The sequence below is a fragment of the Electrona antarctica genome, assembly GCF_951216825.1.
Source record: "Electrona antarctica genome assembly, chromosome: 3".
Taxonomy (NCBI): domain Eukaryota; kingdom Metazoa; phylum Chordata; class Actinopteri; order Myctophiformes; family Myctophidae; genus Electrona; species Electrona antarctica.
The window spans coordinates 63085626-63105273 of NC_136808.1; the positions used below are offsets into that span (position 1 = coordinate 63085626).

General features: G+C 47.5%; 1 protein-coding gene across 2 annotated transcripts in view; it reads left to right on the plus strand.

Moving 5' to 3' along the window:
- Positions 1-19648, plus strand: part of LOC306920374 (CD151 antigen-like) — a 38473-nt gene that overhangs the window by 8331 nt on the left and 10494 nt on the right. The window contains exons 2-3 of one of the 2 annotated variants that reach the window (XM_079497117.1): positions 7666-7756; positions 17764-17955. In XM_079497117.1, coding sequence (XP_079353243.1) covers positions 7667-7756; positions 17764-17955 — 282 coding nt within the window. In that variant the 5' untranslated portion in view covers position 7666. Of the gene's footprint in view, positions 1-7662; positions 7757-17763; positions 17956-19648 lie in introns of both variants that reach the window. The other variant, XM_079497118.1, reaches the window with a different exon arrangement.

Sequence of the window (19648 nt, forward strand, 5' to 3'; positions counted from 1 at the left end):
GACAGACAGACAGACAGACAGACAGACAGACAGACAGACAGGCAGACAGACAGACAGACAGACAGACAGGCAGACAGACAGACAGACAGACAGACAGACAGACAGACAGACAGACAGACAGACAGACAGACAGACAGACAGACAGACAGACAGACAGACAGACAGACAGACAGACAGACCTGGTATGACCTACCTGTCTGTGTATGTGTGAAGGAACAGAGGGTACAAATGTGCCGTATAGAGACAGACCTGAATGAACGGGCGAGTCACAACATGATGGACAGGACAGGATAGACATGGTAGAAAGGAGGGAGGGGAGGGGAGGGGGGCACTGGCTTATGTTCTGGGGGTGGAGAGGACAGGGGAGGGGAGGGGGGGCACTGGTTTATGTTCTGGGGTGGATAGGACAAGGGAGGACAGGGGAGCACTATGTTCTGGGGGTGGAGAGGACAGGGGAGGGGAGGGGGCACTGGTTTATGTTCTGGGGGTGGAGAGGACAGGGGAGGGGAGGGGGGCACTGGTTTATGTTCTGGGGGTGGAGAGGACAGGGGAGGGGAGGGGGCACTGGCTTATGTTCTGGGGGTGGAGAGGACAGGGGAGGGGAGGGGGGCACTGGCTTATGTTCTGGGGGTGGAGAGGACAGGGGAGGGGAGGGGGGCACTGGCTTATGTTCTGGGGGTGGAGAGGACAGGGGAGGGGGGCACTATGTTCTGGGGGTGGAGAGGACAGGGGAGGGGAGGGGGCACTGGCTTATGTTCTGGTGGTGGAGAGGACGGGGGAGGGGAGGGGGCACTGGCTTATGTTCTGGGGGTGGAGAGGACAGGGGAGGGGAGGGGGGCACTGGCTTATGTTCTGGGGGTGGAGAGGACAGGGGAGGGGAGGGGGGCACTGGCTTATGTTCTGGGGGTGGAGAGGACAGGGGAGGGGAGGGGGGCACTATGTTCTGGGGGTGGAGAGGACAGGGGAGGGGAGGGGGCACTGGCTTATGTTCTGGTGGTGGAGAGGACGGGGGAGGGGAGGGGGCACTGGCTTATGTTCTGGGGGTGGAGAGGACAGGGGAGGGGAGGGGGGCACTGGCTTATGTTCTGGGGGTGGAGAGGACAGGGGAGGGGAGGGGGGCACTGGCTTATGTTCTGGGGGTGGAGAGGACAGGGGAGGGGAGGGGGGCACTATGTTCTGGGGGTGGAGAGGACAGGGGAGGGGAGGGGGCACTGGCTTATGTTCTGGTGGTGGAGAGGACAGGGGAGGGGGGATGGGAGGGGGCACTGGCTTATGTTCTGGGGGTGGAGAGGACAGGGGAGGGGAGGGGGGGCACTGGCTTATGTTCTGGGGGTGGAGAGGACAGGGGAGGGGAGGGGGGCACTGGCTTATGTTCTGGGGGTGGAGAGGACAGGACAGGGGAGGGGGGCACTGGCTTATGTTCTGGTGGTGGAGAGGACAGGGGAGGGGGGGAGGGGAGGGGAGGGGGCACTGGCTTATGTTGTGGCTGCTCAGAAAATCTGCTGTACACAGTGAACAATGCCTTAGTCATTGTTTGCTCTGTAATCTGATACCTATTACCTACTAGTTACCTACTACTCTCTCTCTCTCTCTCTCTCTCTCTCTCTCTCTCTCTCTCTCTCTCTCTCTCTCTCTCTCTCTCTCTCTCTCTCTCTCTCTCTCTCTCTCTCTCTCTCTCAATGTACAGAACTAAGGCTGTTTATGAGGATATTTCTCGCGGTATGGTAGAGAATGGCTACACGCAGACGCAGTCCTATCTGCAATGTCAGATTGTTGTTGGTCACCACGGTAACCAAAGCAGATATGTCGATGCAGGGCGGCTTTGCGTTGAGTTGTTAAAATCTGTCTGAATGCACGGATCGGCCAAAAGATCGGATTTTAGAAAGAAATCTGATTTAAATCGGATTTGACTTTATGTGACTGCAGTCTAAAGCCGGCCTAAGTATCAGAGTCTGGAAGCGCTCGTTATCAGTAAAGCAACCTCCTCCTGCATTATGTGCACATTCAAAACAGGTGGTACGCATGGGCCGTTGAGTGATAGTCAACAAGCGCTTCCAAACGCCAGCACTTAGAAAAAAAATCACACCCGTGTGAACTGAGTGGTGTAAGGTCTTATATAGCCTGATCAGCTGTGGTCTGACGTAATGTCTGACGTAATGAAATCACACCCGGGTGAACTGGGTGACCGTAGCAACCATGCTCATTTTTTGGTACGAACAGACAGACAGACAGACACGTAAACTAACAAAGCCAGTCGTAGGAGTGGTTTACACCACTCAAAACATCACATGCTAGGACAGGAAGTAGCTCATTGGATTTTTATGAAACAAACACTTTGCAGCTAGAAAGAGGATAATTCAAGCTTTCCCTACAGCTGCAATGTTGGTGATTTTTACATTGTTTAATATAATTAGAGAGGACTTTTCTGTGTGGATGAATGGGCTGTCTATGGCAAGCTCATAGCGCGCCACCGAGTGGCGCGCTACGAGCTTGTAGGTCTGCTATTTTTGAAAAATCGAAGAAAACTGTCAGGATGTAGAAGACATTTTTAGAATCTGATCTCAGGTCAAAATGGGTTTTAAGAAACAGTCTGGTTTGAGTGGGTTGTGTGTGACTGCTGGTGCTTAACATTCCAAACTGTTTGCACACCGATCTCCTACTGAGGCTAAGTCATGTATTCCTCTGACTACACTTGTACAGTAATATACAGTAGCTCATGGCCCTTTGACTCACATTGACTATGATCTCATTTATTTTCCTCAAACCTAGAGGGTGTTTGTTTCCCTAAAATAAAGCCGACTTAGACACAGCTGTCTGAGCGTCATCCCTGTGCCAGACTGTGAACCTGAGTCATATAGGTGACATGTTCCAACAGATCCATTAACCTGAGTCATATAGGTGACATGTTCCAACAGATCCATTAACCTGAGTCATATAGGTGACATGTTCCAACAGATCCATTAAACATCATCCACATGGTTTGGTGATGTGATGTTCGCCTTGTTCGGACAAATTACTCTCACAGATTTATGGTCATATTTGCGCCAGCCAGGCGGCAGGCCAATTATTGCGCTCCCTGTTGGCTGTTTAAAACAATATATATTTTGCACACAATGGTTCAACAGTGTTAGAAAACCTATACAGAGTTTTGTATTGACACCATTTAATTGGTAAGCTGATATGCACTATGCCATGCAAATTGTTTGCATTTTGTAAGCTTGCATATATCGGCTATTTTCGCCGTGTGACACCATCGTATGACAACGTTTATGTGACTTATTGTAAATAGTTAACGGACGGCTTGGCAAAGAAGCCATTAATTAACACCCATAGCCTGACTGTGAAACTATACGTAACAGCCTTGAGTTTATTCATGCTTTTATAACTTGGTTGCAACTTGCCAGTGATTTGACAATAAGATTTACTTTAAAACCCATTCTGGGCGGGAACCCCTTTTGGTGTTAACATTATGTTACACCGGGGCTCCACCGGGCGCGTCACTGTCAGGGAATGTTCCATTTTTAATCAATGAAGGGTGGCTCCACTGGCCGCGTCCGATGGAGCCCTGGCGTTATGCTTTATGCTTTAGATCTACAAGCTTGTAGGTCTGCTATTTTTTAAAACGACTGACATAGAAACATAGCTTTTTCAGAAAACTGTCAGAATGTAGAAGACATTTTTAGAATCTGATCTCAGGTCAGAATGGGTTAAGATTACCAACCCAGACATGGCATGCGTGGCATAGCAGTGGATTATGGTGATTCTATGGAGAACTTCCATGTGTTACAGTGGGAATGTTACTCTGCATTCTGAATGTTACTCTGCATTCTGAATGTTACTCTGCATTCTGAATGTTACTCTGCATTCTGAATGTTACTCTGCATTCTGAATGTTACTCTGCATTCTGAATGTTACTCTGCATTCTGAATGTTACTCTGCATTCTGAATGTTACTCTGCATTCTGAATGTTACTCTGCATTCTGAATGTTACTCTGCATTCTGAATGTTACTCTGCATTCTGAGGGTTAGGGTTGTTTTCTTCCTATAGATGCTTAATGTTACTCTGCATTCTGAGGGTTAGGGTTGTTTTCTTCCTATAGATGCTTAATGTTACTCTGCATTCTGAAAGGGTTTAGGGTTGTTTTCTTCCTATAGATGCTTAATGTTACTCTGCATTCTGAAAGGGTTTAGGGTTGTTTTCTTCCTATAGATGCTTAATGTTACTCTGCATTCTGAAAGGGTTTAGGGTTGTTTTCTTCCTATAGATGCTTAATGTTACTCTGCATTCTGAAAGTGTTAAGGGTTGTTTTCTTCCTTCTACTTAATGCGTGCCCCCTTTGTTTATCTTATATCCACTATAGGCTACGCCTACTACATATTTATAACAAATATTGAAAATAGCCAATCTACGATCTCCCAACACAACACAAGATTGTAGATCATCTATTTTCAATGTTTAGGGGGGAATTGTTTGGACTTTTTTTTTTTTTTTTAAGTTTTCACTTATGACATGCCAGGTTTTCAAGTGCTTAATGACTAAAACATGGCTGTTAATTGTCACTAGTAAACCCATTAATTATCAGTTAATTATCATGAGTAAATACTACATGAGCTTACTACATGACAGGGCTGCACAAAACACAAATCACAGCAAACTATTATGATTTATGAACACAACAGTATGTATGACGTGAACTGCGTGTCTGTCTCCTAGCAGAATGGGGGCTCCAGTACAGTATGTATGATGTGAACTGTTTGTTTCAGAGCAGAATGGGGGCTCCAGTATGTATGTATACAGTATGTATGATGTGAACTGTTTGTCTCCTAGCAGAATGGGGGCTCCAGTACAGTATGTATGATGTGAACTGTTTGTTTCAGAGCAGAATGGGGGCTCCAGTATGTATGTATACAGTATGTATGATGTGAACTGTTTGTCTCCTAGCAGAATGGGGGCTCCAGTACAGTATGTATGATGTGAACTGCGTGTCTGTCTCCTAGCAGAATGGGGGCTCCAGTACAGTATGTATGATGTGAACTGCGTGTCTGTCTCCTAGCAGAATGGGGGCTCCAGTACAGTATGTATGATGTGAACTGTTTGTTTCAGAGCAGAATGGGGGCTCCAGTATGTATGTATACAGTATGTATGATGTGAACTGTTTGTCTGTCTCCTAGCAGAATGGGGGCTCCAGTACAGTATGTATGATGTGAACTGCGTGTCTGTCTCCTAGCAGAATGGGGGCTCCAGTACAGTATGTATGATGTGAACTGCGTGTCTGTCTCCTAGCAGAATGGGGGCTCCAGTACAGTATGTATGATGTGAACTGTTTGTTTCAGAGCAGAATGGGGGCTCCAGTATGTATGTATACAGTATGTATGATGTGAACTGTTTGTCTCCTAGCAGAATGGGGGCTCCAGTACAGTATGTATGATGTGAACTGTTTGTCTCCTAGCAGAATGGGGGCTCCAGTACAGTATGTATGATGTGAACTGCGTGTCTGTCTCCTAGCAGAATGGGGGCTCCAGTACAGTATGTATGATGTGAACTGTGTGTCTGTCTCCTAGCAGAATGGGGGCTCCAGTACAGTATGTATGATGTGAACTGCGTGTCTGTCTCCTAGCAGAATGGGGGCTCCAGTACAGTATGTATGATGTGAACTGTGTGTCTGTCTCCTAGCAGAATGGGGGCTCCAGTACAGTATGTATGATGTGAACTGTGTGTCTGTCTCCTAGCAGAATGGGGGCTCCAGTACAGTATGTATGATGTGAACTGCGTGTCTGTCTCCTAGCAGAATGGGGGCTCCAGTACAGTATGTATGATGTGAACTGTGTGTCTGTCTCCTAGCAGAATGGGGGCTCCAGTACAGTATGTATGATGTGAACTGTGTGTTTGTCTCCTAGCAGAATGGGGGCTCCAGTACAGTATGTATGATGTGAACTGTGTGTTTGTCTCCTAGCAGAATGGGGGCTCCAGTACAGTATGTATGATGTGAACTGTGTGTTTGTCTCCTAGCAGAATGGGGGCTCCAGTACAGTATGTATGATGTGAACTGCGTGTCTGTCTCCTAGCAGAATGGGGGCTCCAGTACAGTATGTATGATGTGAACTGTGTGTTTGTCTCCTAGCAGAATGGGGGCTCCAGTACAGTATGTATGATGTGAACTGTGTGTTTGTCTCCTAGCAGAATGGGGGCTCCAGTACAGTATGTATGATGTGAACTGCGTGTCTGTCTCCTAGCAGAATGGGGGCTCCAGTACAGTATGTATGATGTGAACTGTTTGTCTCCTAGCAGAATGGGGGCTCCAGTACAGTATGTATGATGTGAACTGTGTGTCTGTCTCCTAGCAGAATGGGGGCTCCAGTACAGTATGTATGATGTGAACTGTGTGTCTGTCTCCTAGCAGAATGGGGGCTCCAGTACAGTATGTATGATGTGAACTGCGTGTCTGTCTCCTAGCAGAATGGGGGCTCCAGTACAGTATGTATGATGTGAACTGTGTGTCTGTCTCCTAGCAGAATGGGGGCTCCAGTACAGTATGTATGATGTGAACTGTGTGTTTGTCTCCTAGCAGAATGGGGGCTCCAGTACAGTATGTATGATGTGAACTGTGTGTCTGTCTCCTAGCAGAATGGGGGCTCCAGTACAGTATGTATGATGTGAACTGTGTGTTTGTCTCCTAGCAGAATGGGGGCTCCAGTACAGTATGTATGATGTGAACTGTGTGTCTGTCTCCTAGCAGAATGGGGGCTCCAGTACAGTATGTATGATGTGAACTGTGTGTTTGTCTCCTAGCAGAATGGGGGCTCCAGTACAGTATGTATGATGTGAACTGTGTGTTTGTCTCCTAGCAGAATGGGGGCTCCAGTACAGTATGTATGATGTGAACTGTTTGTCTCCTAGCAGAATGGGGGCTCCAGTACAGTATGTATGATGTGAACTGTGTGTTTGTCTCCTAGCAGAATGGGGGCTCCAGTACAGTATGTATGATGTGAACTGTTTGTCTCCTAGCAGAATGGGGGCTCCAGTACAGTATGTATGATGTGAACTGCGTGTCTGTCTCCTAGCAGAATGGGGGCTCCAGTACAGTATGTATGATGTGAACTGTGTGTTTGTCTCCTAGCAGAATGGGGGCTCCAGTACAGTATGTATGATGTGAACTGTTTGTCTCCTAGCAGAATGGGGGCTCCAGTACAGTATGTATGATGTGAACTGTGTGTCTGTCTCCTAGCAGAATGGGGGCTCCAGTACAGTATGTATGATGTGAACTGTGTGTTTGTCTCCTAGCAGAATGGGGGCTCCAGTACAGTATGTATGATGTGAACTGTTTGTCTCCTAGCAGAATGGGGGCTCCAGTACAGTATGTATGATGTGAACTGTGTGTCTGTCTCCTAGCAGAATGGGGGCTCCAGTACAGTATGTATGATGTGAACTGTGTGTTTGTCTCCTAGCAGAATGGGGGCTCCAGTACAGTATGTATGATGTGAACTGTTTGTCTCCTAGCAGAATGGGGGCTCCAGTACAGTATGTATGATGTGAACTGTGTGTTTGTCTCCTAGCAGAATGGGGGCTCCAGTACAGTATGTATGATGTGAACTGTTTGTCTCCTAGCAGAATGGGGGCTCCAGTACAGTATGTATGATGTGAACTGCGTGTCTGTCTCCTAGCAGAATGGGGGCTCCAGTTTACGATGAGAAGAAGGAGACGTGTGGAACCATCTGCCTGAAGTACCTCCTGTTCACTTTCAACTTCCTGTTCTGGGTAAGTTTACACTATCAGGTGACGAGCAGAGGTGTAGGTTATTTAAAAAAGGCTTCTAATTCAAAACATTTTTCTGAAAAACCTGTTTCTATGTCAGTGGTGCTCAACCTTTTTCATGTCAAGGACCCCAAGAATTATCTCTATTGGGCCACGGACCCGCATCTCAAAATATGTAGTTCCAGGGACCCCCCCAGAAGCAAATCATTTAGTTAAAAATGTTCGCTCTGAAATATATATTCAATGATTTGCGCCACATTTTAACAACCTTTCCAAAATAGCAGACCTACAAGCTCGTAGCTTGTAGATCTGCTATTTTTCAATAGATAAATTATAACATAATGTTTAAAACACCAAAAGGGGTGAGATAGCCTATACCTTTTCTTTACTTGAGTACCAGTATATTCACTTGTATGTTTTTTTTTTTTTTACTCCACTACAGTTATTTGAAAACTTTAGTAACTTAAACATACATTAACCAAATAAGCCCTTTTTCTGCTTTGTCTATTTGAATATAGCAGATCTACAAGTTCACAACGTGCTGCAATGCAATAGTCTGGCTAATAAGCCAGTCTCACTGTCGCCTGCAAGCCGCCGCAGGGAATTCATTTTGCCAACGTCAGATTCGCGTCTGGCTTATTAGCCAGGCTAGCAATGTGATGCATTGTGACCTTGTGGTGCATTGTGACCTTGTGATGCATTGTGACCTTGTGATGCATTGTGACCTTGTGGTGCATTGTGACCTTGTGGTGCATTGTGACCTTGTGATGCATTGTGACCTTGTGATGCATTGTGACCTTGTGATGCATTGTGACTTTGTATGTTTTAAGTTCTGAAAAAATAATAATTGTGAAAACGGCCATTTAACTATGAATGCACCAAGTCTGTACGTATGTCTGTAATCCACGTAACTCGAGAACTGTTGACTGTTGCTGACTCACGGTTATCCAGAACCGCCCCAACAGGGGGTGCAGTGCCCGGTGTCGAGTCGGTGGGACTCACGGTTATCCAGAACCGCCCCAACAGGGGGTGCAGTGCCCGGTGTCGAGTCGGTGGGACTCACGGTTATCCAGAACCGCCCCAACAGGGGGTGCAGTGCCCGGTGCCGAGTCGGTCGGACTCACGGTTATCCAGAACCGCCCCAACAGGGGGTGCAGTGCCCGGTGCCGAGTCGGTCGGACTCACGGTTATCCAGAACCGCCCCAACAGGGGGTGCAGTGCCCGGTGCCGAGTCGGTCGGACTCACGGTTATCCAGAACCGCCCCAACAGGGGGTGCAGTGCCCGGTGCCGAGTCAGTCGGACTCACGGTTATCCAGAACCGCCCCAACAGGGGGTGCAGTGCCCGGTGCCGAGTCGGTCGGACTCACGGTTATCCAGAACCGCCCCAACAGGGGGTGCAGTGCCCGGTGCCGAGTCGGTCGGACTCACGGTTATCCAGAACCGCCCCAACAGGGGGTGCAGTGCCCGGTGCCGAGTCTGTCGGACTCACGGTTATCCAGAACCGCCCCAACAGGGGGTGCAGTGCCCGGTGCCGAGTCGGTCGGACTCACGGTTATCCAGAACCGCCCCAACAGGGGGTGCAGTGCCCGGTGCCGAGTCGGTCGGACTCACGGTTATCCAGAACCGCCCCAACAGGGGGTGCAGTGCCCGGTGCCGAGTCGGTCGGACTCACGGTTATCCAGAACCGCCCCAACAGGGGGTGCAGTGCCCGGTGCCGAGTCGGTCGGACTCACGGTTATCCAGAACCGCCCCAACAGGGGGTGCAGTGCCCGGTGCCGAGTCGGTCGGACTCACGGTTATCCAGAACCGCCCCAATAGGGGGTGCAGTGCCCGGTGCCGAGTCGGTCGGACTCACGGTTATCCAGAACCGCCCCAACAGGGGGTGCAGTGCCCGGTGCCGAGTCGGTCGGACTCACGGTTATCCAGAACCGCCCCAACAGGGGGTGCAGTGCCCGGTGCCGAGTCGGTCGGACTCACGGTTATCCAGAACCGCCCCAATAGGGGGTGCAGTGCCCGGTGCCGAGTCGGTCGGACTCACGGTTATCCAGAACCGCCCCAACAGGGGGTGCAGTGCCCGGTGCCGAGTCGGTCGGACTCACGGTTATCCAGAACCGCCCCAACAGGGGGTGCAGTGCCCGGTGCCGAGTCGGTCGGACTCACGGTTATCCAGAACCGCCCCAATAGGGGGTGCAGTGCCCGGTGCCGAGTCGGTCGGACTCACGGTTATCCAGAACCGCCCCAACAGGGGGTGCAGTGCCCGGTGCCGAGTCGGTCGGACTCACGGTTATCCAGAACCGCCCCAATAGGGGGTGCAGTGCCCGGTGCCGAGTCGGTCGGACTCACGGTTCTGCATACTGAGTGGAGAATACGTTGACTCTCTAGTCTCTACACACCCAGTCATTTACTCAGGCCTACAATTTTGAATGCAGAATATTTCTATATTGTGGTTTTACTACTTGAAAAAACTAAATTGGAGTACTTCTTCAACCCATCTGTTTTTCTGCTGTTTTCCATAAATGTGATAATGTGATAAATGCACACAGTACTAAGGTGAGGCCCGGCCCACTGGGCCTATACACACACAGTACTAAGGTAGTATCTAAGGGCACGTTTCTCCATTGTAATGTATAGATTGATGAGTTTGGCATGCTGACAACTTTGTGCTGCAGTGCTGCAATCATTAAAGCGTCATCACCATGCTGACGGAGCCGTGATGTAAACATTCTTTATATTCTGGTCCAGACCGAGAGGCGGTCCAAAAGGACAGAACATGATCAACTGTTTGGCAAGAAAGGAACTGCCCAGAACTAGTCCGACTACGCCCCCCACACCCCCATTACCACTCTTTAAATCTGCTCTGCCTGTAAGTAAAAATGTTAGCTTTCTGTTTCAGAGTAATAAAGAGTTGTTGGCCAAAAGCACATCTTGGATCATCTATCGGCATTAAAGTGCCGGGACTATTGATCCAAGACTTGAAGATTTGCAGAGTACATTATCTTCTGTATTTGGGGATGTGCTCCCTTTCATCCTTTGACTTATACCGATTTATATTACCTCTTGAAACAGACCTGGGTCTTAAATAATGAACAGAAAACTCTTAAATCAGGTCCAGCATTTCTTTCAAGCTCTTAAATTAAATCCTTAAATTATGGATGGCTGAAGTTTGTTCCTTCGCGTCTGGAGTTCAGGATTCTTAGTGAAGAAGAGAGAACAGAGTCTCTACGACGTGTGGATTCAGGAGAAATGGCCAGAAAAAGGTGGAAATCTAGGATAAAGGCACAAGTATTCAAAAACTTCAGGGTGGAAGAAAACGACATTAATGAGATTGAACTTTCACGGTCAAAAGGAAAACTTTGTTAAAACACAAACGACAACATCTGTCCTACCTACGCCTATAGGCTTTATACAGTAATGTTGCAAGGCGAGTAGGCTACAGGTGATTAACATTCCTATGGCCGATGGTCGTTAGAGTCTATTGTTCCGTCGTTGTTGTCGCACGTCTAATTGGACGTGTGACAACAACAACGACGCAACAATAGGAATCTTGCAGCTCAGTAGCTATTGCTTTCGGGGGAGGGTTAGTGTTATTTACGGTCAAATCAGGAGGCACACCTGGACACATCAAACGGCACAGTAAAGTGCCGCGGCACACAGGTTGGGAAACACTGCTATAGACAACATGGCTGCAACCTGGTTTGCATCAAAATAAGCCCGCTAAAAAGTTAAAACAATCTCCAGACCTCCCAAAACATACTGATATGACTACTTCTCAGCCTTAAGCCCATGACCCATCTAATTCCAACAAACGTTTGGGATGGCTCAGGGTTCAAGACAGCCTAAAACAAATACAAAAATGGGATAGTCAATATAGAACATAGCACTCAATACGCTCGTACACCTGTCTAACTACGTCTACAGAGTGAGGGACAGCCACAACACTAAAGGGAGCGACCATGATCTGGTACCATGATCTGGTACCATGATCTGGTACCATGATCTGGTACCACCCACATGATCTGGTACCGCCCACATTTAGAAGGAAAACAAACACTGAAAAGTTCTCATTCTGCTGCTCTGCTTCCAAAATATGTAATGTCTTCACACCATCCATTAACCCATTTTGACCTGAGATCAGATTCTAAAAATGTCTTCTACATCCTGACAGTTTTCTGAAAAAGCTATGTTTCTATCTGGAGAAATGCAGCTCTGAAGCATTATGAATGTCAAGTTCTAGCAGCTCTGAAGCATTATGAATGTCAAGTTCTACCAGCTCTGAAGCATTATGAATGTCAAGTTCTATCAGCTCTGAAGCATTATGAATGTCAAGTTCTACCAGCTCTGAAGCATTATGAATGTCAAGTTCTAGCAGCTCTGAAGCATTATGAATGTCAAGTTCTACCAGCTCTGAAGCATTATGAATGTCAAGTTCTAGCAGCTCTGAAGCATTATGAATGTCAAGTTCTACCAGCTCTGAAGCATTATGAATGTCAAGTTCTACCAGCACTGAAGCATTATGAATGTCAAGTTCTACCAGCTCTGAAGCATTATGAATGTCAAGTTCTACCAGCTCTGAAGCATTATGAATGTCAAGTTCTACCAGCTCTGAAGCATTATGAATGTCAAGTTCTACCAGCTCTGAAGCATTATGAATGTCAAGTTCTACCAAGTTCCACTCCAAGGGACATTAAAGGAAACAGTTTTTCCAACTCAAGTCAACTTTTTTATTTCCCAACTTTTTCATGCATGTCGGCTTCACTTGTTGATCGGTTGGTTTCTTTTATCAGGTTGAAAACCTTCGAAAACAAAGAAAGACAGATTACCAACAGGTCCAATCAACAAATAAAATACTTTACAATGTTACAAGTAATTAGTTCAACCATTCTTGTTTTTAAACAATAAATGTAGGCTAAACAATCAAATGTCTTTTAACAATTTAAATACCCAAATAAATTATAAACACTAATATATTAAAGGTCAACACTTTAAATATTTCAAATTAAGTAACAATTTTGGAATAAAGAAATAAGAAAAATAGCTGATGTTGTAGATCAGCTCTTTTCAACTAGTGTTTTAAACATTTAACATAAATCATTGTCCACATTTATAAGTCTTTTAAATTCTTAAATAAATGTAAACTTTCTAACTTTGTTTGTTTGTTCTTTTGTAAAGTTTTTAGACTTTCAAACAAAGGGTGAAAGCAATTCTGCAATGTGAATTCCTTCCCAATCCAAACTAGTATACTAAACACATTAGCTTTTTATTGCAAACATAATCAGTATTGCAAACATAATGAATCTATAATAAAACAAACATCACCGACCATTGACCTCCTTGGACTTGGAACCCACGAGTAGTAGGACTTGCGTTGTCTCTGGTAGGCCTACTTTGTTTGTGAGAGTGTTCCCTCCAGAACCTTTCAGGTGTTTCAGCTCAGGCAAACGAGCAGCCATCTCGCTGGTGCACTCTGGGAGATGTAGTTGTCTGAGGTGTCATAGGCTATAGAAGATTTTCTCCATCTCTGAGTTTTGACTCAACAATGAGAGCAGGTCTCTGGAGAGACAATGGCCAGGTGTCTCCCCTTCCACTAAAGGTGTTCTTACACTAGCCTTACACTAGCCGATAATCGGGCATTTTTGACGCTCGGGGGGTGCCCGGCCGCTCAAAGCGCGATCGGGATCGGCCCGATCAACATCAAGAACGTTTGATATTTGCTCTGCCCCGCTCCGATTATCCTGTAGTGTGTGGTGCTATCAGATTATCCTGTAGTGTGTGGTGCTATCAGATTATCCTGTAGTGTGTGGTGCTATCAGATTATCCTGTAGTGTGTGGTGCTATCAGATTATCCTGTAGTGTGTGGTGCTATCAGATTATCCTGTAGTGTGTGGTGCTATCAGATTATCCTGTAGTGTGTGGTGCTATCAGATTATCCTGTAGTGTGTGGTGCTATCAGATTATCCTGTAGTGTGTGGTGCTATCAGATTATCCTGTAGTGTGTGGTGCTATCAGATTTCAGATTGAAAAAAATCGGCTAGTGTAAGGCCACCTTAATCATCTGGCTCCACCCTCCAATCTTGTTTGTTTTCACGATTTTTCAAAAATAGCAGATCTACAAGCTCATATCCGTAGCTGTGCTATGAGTAGACCTGCTATTTTTCAACGGCTAAAGTTTAAAATTATGGTTAAAGTGGTTGAAATGTAAGGCGACACAGATGCGTTCCACGTCTTAACCGATTTTGACCTGAGATCAGATTCTATAAATGTTCTACATCCTGACAGTTTAAAATGTCTTCTACATCCTGACAGTTTAAAATGTCTTCTGCATCCTGACAGTTTAAAATGTCTTCTACATCCTGACAGTTTAAAATGTTCTTCTACATCCTGACAGTTTAAAATGTCTTCTACATCCTGACAGTTTAAAATGTCTTCTACATCCTGACAGTTTAAAATGTCTTCTACATCCTGACAGTTTAAAATGTCTTCTACATCCTGACAGTTTAAAATGTCTTCTACATCCTGACAGTTTAAAATGTCTTCTACATCCTGACGGTTTAAAATGTCTTCTACATCCTGACTGTTAAGGATGACGTAACGGCGAACTACCGTTACGTCATTCTCCCTTCTTTATAAGGCTACACCCAGCCAAGATCTCTTTGTCAGAAAATAAACATACAAACGTAACTCAACTTGGTTCAAACCCTTAACTAGTCAATACAGACCAGACCTTGTCAGACTCCCACCTTCGACCTAAGAGGCCTTCAAACCAAAACCTTAACAGTATTTTCTGACCACCTCAGGTCGAAGCCGAGTCCTCATGGACACTAGGAAACCCAAGGACCGTAGAGTCAAGCACGAAGCACTTATCCCGTCTTATTCCAACGACGAGGGATCCACTTCTGTTATGATGCACGACGCACCTATCCTACCTTCTTCCAACGAGGCACCCACTTCAGTTATGCAGACCAACCCGCCATCCTCCTCCAAACAGAGGGAGACTGACCCCACTTTCACACAACTAGTGATACAACTTGCTGCTAGCCAGCAACAAATTGCTTCTAGCCAGCAGAGACAAGAAGTTCTCTTGACTAACTTTCTTGCTGGCAATCGGCCCCTTAGGCACCGTTCCCTTAAGAACAGACACCTTCGGAATCGAACCCTCAGGCAAGATGCCCCCTCCCCCACCAACCACCAACCCACCCTCCCTCCCTCCCTCCAAGCCGAAGCTGCCCAGGGGTCCACTGGAGAAGGCCTCCTGGATATATCTCTTGAGGACGACCCCTGCTGTTTGGTCGACATGAACGTTGAGAATCGTGCCGCACCTCCACTCCAGCGTTTCCGGCCCCCGTCTTTTCCTAAACCGCTTTTTAATGGCACTTCCGGGGCCTGTGGCCGATACATTAACATGTTGAAGCTGTTTTTCGCCTCTGGCGACGGTGAGCCTACCAACGAGGAACGCATTGGCTACTTTGTCTCAGGTCTTTCCGACAGAGCGGAGGAGCTGGCTTTTACTCTCCTCGATAAAACGCCGGCGATCTCTTACTGGGACCTGTCTGCCGACCTCCAGAAGACTTTCGACCCGCAGCTCAGTTCTGCTGATGCCGAAGGGACACGGGGTCTCTACTTGGAGCAAGGGAACCGGACCGTCTCTGAATTCGCGATTGAATTCCGCCTGGTCAATGCAGCAGCCGACCACGCTGAGAGCACTTTGATCAGTTGCTTTACCAGCGGCCTCGATAAGCCCATTAGGGAGTTTGTTGTCCTCCAATCTCGGTTCACCCGCCTAGACACCTTGATTAACGCGGCCTCCGACTATGATAATCGACGCCGTGCGGCACATGCCGATTCACGTAGCCTGGCCTCTCGGTTCGCTCCCTCACCCACTATGCTCCCCACTCATTATGCTCCCTCACCCACTATTCTCCCCACCCATTATGCTCCCTCACCCACTATGCTCCCCACCCATTATGCTCCCCCTCAATCCACCGCGGAGTGGCTTTTGCCCCCCCCCTCTTCCCAGCCTTCGTCTGCTTCTTCTCTTCCCCCCGGGCCGAGCTTCCGATCTGGTGCTCGCGCTCCCCTCTCCCCTGAAGAGAAGGGGCGTCGTCTCAAAGCTGGGACATGCCTCTACTGCGACTCCAAAGACCACCTGGTAGGATCTTGCCACCTCCTACAGAAGAATACGATGACTCAGAGTCCCACTGCCAAACTTGCTTTCCTCCTTGTCGAAGAAACGACAACGGCTGGTGTGTCTACTTTGGTCCACACCCCTCTCGAAGCGTCCGTCTGTTGGGAGAATCAGCACACCACTGTCCCGCTCCTTTTTGACTGCGGTGCTCACGGCAATTTCCTCCCTCAATCGGCTGTTGATATACTTGGGGTACCGACTAGAACCCTCCCGACTGTTTGCCGATTTTTATGCGCAAACGGCACGTTCTTGCTCTGCCATCGCGAGACGCTTCCGGTGGAGGTGATCCTCTCCGGTAACCACCGTGAGTACCTTCGATTTTTGGTTCCTGAGAAGGACTGCCCCTTGCCGTTAACCTTAGGTCTCCCGTGGCTTAACCTCCACCAGCCATCGCTTCAGTACACAGGGCAGGGCTCCAGAATATCTTCCTGGAACCCTGCTTGCCATGCCACCTGCCTCCATTCTGCCTTTTCGCCACCATCGTCGGACTCCTCTGTGGCCCCACACCCGGAGCCCGTCGACCTACCCCCACACCGAGACTACGACACTCCTACCGGTCTCCCCTCGGAGCCCCAGGCAGCGGGCGACTCCACTCCCATCTCTACCGCCGACACGGATCCTGAACCCCCCACCTCCCTCATGGATCCATGCCCTGCGACTGTCACGGACCCCTCCTCACCACTTTCCCCATCAACGGCTGCTACTCGTACCTTCCTCCCCCTGACGCCCAACATTGCTCCCCCGCCCATTTCCCCACCTATTGAACCCGATGCTCACACATGGAGGTTGGACACTCACGGGATACGAAGGCTACTGGCCGTCCGCCGGAGGAACCGCGACCTGCAGTACCTGGTTGAATTGCTGGACGGGAATCCCGCTAAGCCCCTTTGGATCCCCTGTACTGCGATTCCTCCTCACTTCATCAGAGAATTTGACAAGACCCAGTCCACTACCCCCATGATGACGCGCGGACACGTCCGTCGAGGGGGAGGTACTGTTAAGGATGACGTAACGTCGAAACCCCCATGAACCCCCATGAACCCCCATGAAGACGCGCGGACACGTCCGTCGAGGGGGAGATACTGTTAAGGATGACGTAACGGCGAACTACCGTTACGTCATTCTCCCTTCTTTATAAGGCTACACCCAGCCAAGATCTCTTTGTCAGAAAATAAACATACAAACGTAACTCAACTTGGTTCAAACCCTTAACTAGTCAATACAGACCAGACCTTGTCAGACTCCCACCTTCGACCTAAGAGGCCTTCAAACCAAAAATGTCTTCTACATCCTGACAGTTTAAAATGTCTTCTACATCCTGACAGTTTAAAATGTTCTTCTACATCCTGACAGTTTAAAATGTCTTCTACATCCTGACAGTTTAAAATGTCTTCTACATCCTGACAGTTTAAAATGTCGTCTACATCCTGACAGTTTAAAATGTCGTCTACATCCTGACAGTTTAAAATGTCTTCTACATCCTGACAGTTTAAAATGTCTTCTACATCCTGACAGTTTAAAATTTCTTCTACATCCTGACAGTTTAAAATGTCTTCTACATCCTGACAGTTTAAAATGTCTTCTACATCCTGACAGTTTAAAATGTTCTTCTACATCCTGACAGTTTAAAATGTCTTCTACATCCTGACAGTTTTCTGAAAAAGCTATGTTTCTATGTCAGTCGTTCTTCGATTTTTCAAAAATAGCAGACCTACAAGCTCGTAGCGCGCCACTGGGTGGCGCTAAAGCATAACATAATGCTAACACCAAAAGGGGTTCCCGCCCAGAATGGGTTAATGGGCTAATAAGTTGTTGTTGTGTTCTCAGCTGGCAGGGGGCGTGGTGATGGCGGTGGGCGTGTGGACCCTGGTGGAGAAGAGCGACTACATCAGCCTGCTCTCCTCCAAGACCTACGCCGCCTCCGCCTACATCCTCATCCTGGCAGGAGCCATCGTCATGGTGACGGGGGTGCTGGGATGCTGCGCCACCTTCAAGGAGCAGAGGAGGCTGCTGAGAGTGGTGAGTACAGGACTGGAATAATAATAATAATAATTGTTATTATTATTATTATTATTATTATCATCATACTATAATTCTGACAATGTCTGTCTGCATGTCTGAATGTGTCTGTCAGAAACACTGCCGTATCTCCTCACCACCTGCACCAATCGCTCCCACTTTTCACACAGGCATTGACCATAATAATATGGAGGTCTTAACAAAGCCCTTTTTCCAATTTAACAAATTAAAATATGAAAATAGAAATGCGAAAACGAACCCAGGGCGCAGTACCCCCCGCGGCCACAGAGCGCAGTACCCCCCGCGGCCACAAGGCGGCAAGTATTTCACACCGGGTAAGGGCTAGTTACATAATAATAAAAAAGGTATAGCGCAGAAAACTGTGGCCTGTGCAATCAGAAAACTGTGGCCTGTGCAATCAGAAAACTGTGGCCTGTGCAATCATGCGCGTCACTGTTGATGACGTTGCATAGAGTGGGCCTAATGGCAACAAAGGGTGGCTCAAATGTGCCTGAATAATGCGTTTTATATTAACTGTTCAACATGTGAAGACATTGAGGGCAGCATAATAATTCTAGCTCATAGACAGAGGATGATGAAGAGTCTGTGGCAAATGTGGAGGCAGGTGGAGTTCTGGTCAGCCTGTGATGAGCTGACGCACATTCTGGTAGTGGGATAATAATAATAACAACAACAGCAACAAGAAGAAGAATAAGGCCTGACTCACACCTTCACAACAGATTGATGTATAGCTGTATAGCTGTGAGCCTAAGGCCTCACTCACACCTTCGCATCTAGCATACAACATTGTTGGATGCTAGATGTAAACAAAGGGTAAGTGTCATGGCCGCCCCAATGCATTTCCAATGGAAGTCACATGGTTTGACACAACATGTTTGTTGTATGGCTTTCGGCTGTGTTTCGACTGCCCCCCTCCCCCTCATACAACAACAATGTTGTGTCAAACCATGTGACTTCCATTGGAAATGCATTGCGAGCTTGCATCAGTAAACAAGTCTCATGCATGAGCTATACATCAATCTGTTGTGCAGGTGTGAGTGAAGCCTAAGAATAAGAAGAAGACATTATGTTAGGGGGGTCCATGGACTAACGCAGAGCATACTGGGGGGTCCTTGACATTCAAAAGGTTTGAGAACCACTGATAAAGCAAAACGCCGCTGAGCGCCATCCATCCAAAGTCAAGATTTGGTCCTGTGGCATATTTAAGCATTTAAATCAAATTAAAAAATAGAATTGGATCTCCCATAGGAGCCTAAAGCATGTCTGTGACTGACTCGGCACAATGTGTGCACGCACGCACGCACGCACGCACGCACGCACGCACGCACGCACGCACGCATTCATTTACAGTGCTTTTCAGTGTACACACTGTGAGGTGATAGCATGGCAGCACTAATGGATGAATAAACATTGAGGATTTTACTCTGTAGCGAGGTGGTGTGTGTGTGTGTGTGTGTGTGTGTGTGTGTGTGTGTGTGTGTGTGTGTGTGTGTGTGTGTGTGTGTGTGTGTGTGTGTGTGTGTGTGTGTAATCGGCTCCAGCTCTCAGATCAAAGAGCACGTCCACTTAACACTTATGGTGCTGCCAGTTTTTCAGAATAAAGGCGTAGAGTGAAAAGCAGACGGGCAGATTATACTCTGGAAAGGCTCGCCTTCCAGTTCAAGGTATAATG